The sequence below is a fragment of the Cyprinus carpio genome, chromosome A23 (assembly GCF_018340385.1).
Source record: "Cyprinus carpio isolate SPL01 chromosome A23, ASM1834038v1, whole genome shotgun sequence".
Lineage (NCBI taxonomy): Eukaryota > Metazoa > Chordata > Actinopteri > Cypriniformes > Cyprinidae > Cyprinus > Cyprinus carpio.
Window position 1 is genome coordinate 20,686,334 of NC_056594.1, and position 5,252 is coordinate 20,691,585.

The 5,252-nt window shown below is 42.2% G+C and overlaps 1 protein-coding gene and 1 pseudogene across 1 annotated transcript; both read left to right on the top strand.

Annotated features, from left to right (window-relative positions):
- The window catches only part of LOC122134325, a 12,277-nt pseudogene extending 10,197 nt beyond the window's left edge, over positions 1-2,080 (top strand).
- A 1,842-nt stretch (positions 2,081-3,922) lies between these two features.
- Positions 3,923-5,219, top strand: LOC122135175 (kinesin-like protein KIF1C). The gene is made up of 3 exons (XM_042713938.1): positions 3,923-4,025; positions 4,641-4,716; positions 5,056-5,219. Exons 1-3 carry the CDS (start codon positions 3,961-3,963, stop codon positions 5,137-5,139), a joined length of 225 nt encoding a protein of 74 aa, XP_042569872.1. The 5' UTR covers positions 3,923-3,960; the 3' UTR covers positions 5,140-5,219.
- Positions 5,220-5,252: the final 33 nt, after the last annotated feature.

Consider the following 5,252-nt stretch of genomic DNA (forward strand, 5'->3'; position numbering starts at 1 on the left):
TACACACACACTCACACACACACACACACACACACACACACACACACACACACACAGACTCACACACACAGACTCACAGACACACACACACACTCACACACACTCACTCACACACACACACACACTGGCCATACCACACACGCATCACACACACACACTCACACACACACACACACACACAGACTCACACTACACAGACTCACACACACACACACACACACACAATACCACACTCACCACAAATTTGTGTCCTGATATGTCACAAAAATGCACGCGTCACACACACCCTCACACACACACACACACACACACACACACACACACACACACACACACGCACCGCACCACACACACACACATTGAAGCCACTCACACACACACACACACACACACACGGACTTCACATTAATAATACACAGACTCAATACACGACAGACTTCATACACACACACTTATGCTGACCTGGAGCTGAGCAGCTTAAATCCAGTGAGCATGTCAGAGTCATCAGGTGCTGTTGTTCTGTGAGTGTGCAGTGATTGAGGCGTGACGGCTCCTCTGCAGATGTGTGAGGATCATCTGTTCAAGCGCACCAGTGAGAACACGGATCCGGATCTGTCCTACCCGTAGAGGTGTGCTGCTTCACACTCCACACCACCAAAACACATCGGATCTGATCACACCACTATTTTCAAAGATAATACATGTTGAGATAAATGTGTGGCTTATCTTTACATCATATCTTCAATACCTGAATGTGGTTGAAACTGAATAAGTGTGGAAAAACATTTGAACTTGATTAAAAAATTCTAAAACTTTTTGTTATCCCTTTTGATAATAATTCTTTCACTTCAGTAAAGAAATAAGTTAAAGACATGACTAAAAACGGAATTAAACACAGTAACCAGAGGTGGTCTGCGAGTCTCTGAATCATGTTTATCAAGTAAATTTAAACCCAGGTGTCATGCATGGAGATCTATCAGCGAAGCGAAAGTGCGGATCTTGCTGAACCCCAAGAGTAAAGCGAGCCGCCATGGCGCGAGAGCATCCCATCATGGGGCCAGACACCGACGACCCGTCCAAACTCTGGCCACATGCCCCACGCTTGACATCAGAGACCTCATGCGGACGCCGGGGAACAAGGCCCGCACAAACACACACGAGCAGTATTCACATGCTCTCATTACTGCTGTACTCAGATGGAGCGCTTCCTCACTGTCTCGATGTTTGATTGGTCAGGGCCGGTGGCAGCGCACGCAACATGAATCCAGACCAGCAGCCGATCTGCGCGCCGCCTTCACCATCGTTTTCACTCAGCGCCGCCCGTGATCAGCTGACCAGCCTGTTACACAGAGAAGGTGTGTGTGTGTGTGTGTGGTGTTTGTGTGAGAGTGTGTGTGGTGTGAGTGAGAGTGAGTGGTGTGTGTGAGTGAGTGTGTGAGCATATGTGTGTGAGTGTGACTGTGTGTGTGTGTGTGTGTGTGTGTGTAGTGGTGAGTGTGTGTGTGTGTGTGTGTGTGAGAAGTGTGTGTGTGTGTGTGTGAGTGTCAGGTGTGCGACTGTCTCTCTGTGTGTGTGTGAGTGTCAGTAAAGTGTGAGTCACAGATGAGTGATCTGAGCGTGGGGGAGTGTGTGAGCAGATTCTGTCCGGGCCAGAAAGTGCGTGAGATTAAAGGTGTGTGAAAGTGTGTGTGAGAGACAGTCTGTGTGTGAAAGACTCTACTGCGCGTCTCCCACTTCGGCTCTCTCAGTAGAGACCACAATGGCACGTATCCTTCCAGGAAGGTGCTAGCTTATCAGCAAATGATCTGTACGCTGGGAAAGTGTCATCTCGCTCTGGCTGAAAATCATTGAAACACTGTTACTGAGCATAATTTAGTGTCGCCAGTGAAGTGATGTGTGTGTAGGTGTGTCACCAAGACCAGCTCCTTGTGTGCGCTCCAAACACTGTAAAAATACAAGAGCGCTCCAGAAAGTCTGTTAGTAAAAATGTTTCTGAGATACAATAAAAAGTGTCATTGTAGTGAGAAACAGAGTGAGGCATTTTGTGCTGAGCATTCCTGCTTTCTGTGTGACTGAGTGAGAAAGAAACTCATAGGGAATGTTTGTAATGAGAGTGTACTTCCTGTGTGTGAAAGCTAGTGTGTGCTTCCGTGGGTATGTGTTTGAGTGTGATCAGTGATCATTACTTCTGCTGTATTTGAACTGTGTGTGTTTGTGACACAGCAAAACAGCAAAAGAAGGAAAGTGAGTTCATCCCGTGTGTGAGGGAACTCAGTGCTAAAAAAAACCCCCCCCCCCCCCCCCACAAGGGTTTTTTTTTTTTTTTTTGGGGGGGGGGGGGGGGGGTGGGGGGGGGGTGGGTGGGGGGGGTTTGTGGGGGGGGGGTTTTTGGGGGGGTTTTGTGGTGGGGGTGTGTGGGGGGTGGGGGGGGTGGGGGGTGGGGGGGGGGGGTTTTGTGGGGTTGTTTTGGGGGGGGGTTGGGGAAAAAAAAAAAATAAAAAAAAAAAAAAAAAAAAAAAAAAAAAAAAAAAAAAAAAAAAAAAAAAAAAAAAAAACAAAAAAAAAAAAAAACCAAACAAAACAAAAAAACCCAAAAACCCCCCCCCCCCCCACCCAAAAAAAAACGCCCCCAACCCAAACCCCCCAACCCCCCCAACCCCCCCCAACAAACAACAAAAAAAAACCCCCAACACAAAACAAAAAACAAAACCCAAAAAGAAAATTTTTTTTTTTTTTTTTTGTTTTGGGGGTTTGGGGGGGGGTTTTTTTTTTTTGTTAAAAACAAAACACTGATACAAAAATACATATAGAAATGGAAAAACAAAATTTTTTAAACAACTATTATTAATTAAAACAATTATTACAACATGAAGTGCTTTAAACATTAAGTAAATCCCCTTTTATTTTTTCAAAACCCCAACAACAAAAAAAACAAAACAAAAACAAAAAAAAAAACCAACAACACCAAACATAAAAAAAAAAAACAAAAAAAAACAAAACAACAAAAAAAACCCCAAAAAAAAATAAACACAAAAATTTTTTTACAAAACCAACAAAAAACCCCCACCCCACCCAAACACCCAACAAAACAAAAAAAACAAACCACACAAAAAAACCAAAAAAAAAAGCAAAAAAAACCCCCCACCCAACACAACCAAAAAACCAAAAAAAAAAAAAAAAAACAAAAACAAAACAAAAACACCAAAAACCAAAAAAACAAAACAAAAAACAAAATAAAAAAAAAAAAAACCAAAACCAAAACAAAATACCACAAACCAACCACGAACAACCAAAAAACACACAAAAAAACAAAAAAACAAAAAGCAAACAACCCAAAAAAAAAAAAACTGGCCGTGATATCTTTGGAAACTTCCCTCTGTGTGTGTGTGTGTGTGTGTGTGCAAGCTATGCTGACCGTCTGCAGCAAAATCGCTGTAATGCTGTAGTAGCTGAGGATCCAAGCGCTGCGTCTGATCAGAGAGAACTGAAAGGAGGAAGTGAACCCGACTCAGAGAATCTGCTGCTGTCACAGGGCTTGAGCAGGCTGATCACTGCTCCAGGTACACACACACACACATACACAGGCACACACACACACACACACACACACAGGCACACCTGAGTTTTATGTTTGATGGACTCCGGTCATGTTTAAATGTCTCTCTGCTTATCTGTTGTCGCTGCTGAAGTCCCTTAACCCGGCCGTCACTCCATGCCTGCCTAACCCGCCTCAGCCGACTCCACCCACATCCCCACACCTGTCCCGAGAGCCCCACGCCTCTGAAGTGACCCGCCTGGTAGCCCACGGCGAATTAGAAAAATTTCCAGAGCGAATGATTACCAATGAAAGCAGTAAGGCGAAGGCACGAAGGCGGGGCGCAGCTGGTGGTGGGCAGGCATGGGGAACCAGTAGCATCATTAATGTGTGTATGTGTGTGTGTGCAGGAAACAGAGAAGATCATGGCTGAGCTGAATGAGACGTGGGAGGAGAAGCTGAGGAAGACCGAGTCGATCCGACTGGAGAGGTAAACACTGGTTTCACACTGAAACACCAGATGACAGCCAGTGAGTAAATAAACACACATATTTTATTGAAGTATTTTATTAGCTCAAAATTCAATGCTTCTGCAAAGAAAAAGCAGTTCTAGCAAGCGGCTTTGAACCAAAACAAACAAATAAACATTTATGTGGACATGAAATGTTGATATTTATTGTTTAAATTCTAATTGTTTATTATTATTATCATTCATAAAAATGTACAAAATTGAAATAGCAACAAGATAAACCTCACAGCTCTAGTAATACCGACATTTATTTTTAATACAAGATTAGTTTTTGTTTTTTAAGCAAATTAATTAATAATTCCAGTATGGAGCTGTTTTTGATTCTACATATTAAAATTACAGTTATAAGAGTAATAAAATATTGTATAATAAAACCCTTATTTTGAGGATTTAATTGAATAAATTGTGTGTATTTCATGTGTTATATTTTTTATTTCAATGTTCAGTGTTTTTCATCATGAAAAGTCAAAATGTCCCTGAAAATAAAGGAACTGAGTGGAAATGACTTCAAGTTCGTTTCAGATTGTGATGCAAACGCTCAGATGGTCATGTGATCCGTGTGTTTCCTGTGTGCAGGGAGTCCATTCTGGCGGAGATGGGAGTGTCTATTAAAGAGGATGGAGGAACTGTCGGAGTGTTTTCACCTAAAGGGGTCTGTATACACACACACACACTGTGTGCTGAAGACTGGAGGAATGATGCTGAAAATTCAGCTTTGATCACATAAATAAATTATGTTTTAAACTATATGAAAATGGAAAACTTGTTTTAATATTTTACAATTTTACTGTTTTTTTTTCTTCTGTATATCTGATCAAATAAATGCAGGTTTGGTGAGCAGAAGAGACTTCTTTAAAAAAACTAAAAAAATCTAAAACTGAACTAAAACTCTTACTGTTTCCAAACCTTTGAACAGCAGTGTAGATTACATAAACACAGTGTAGAGATGCTCAAGTGTGTGTGTGTGTGTGTGTGTGTGTGTGTGTTTCAGACTCCTCACCTGGTGAACCTGAACGAGGATCCGCTGATGTCTGAGTGTCTGCTGTACTACATCAAAGAGGGTGTGACCAGGTGAATGAATCACAACCATCATCATCCGGTTCAGACTAAATCAAATCCATCTTGATCCGGTTCAGACTAAATCAAATCCATCATCATCCGGTTCAGACTAAATCAAATCCATCTTGA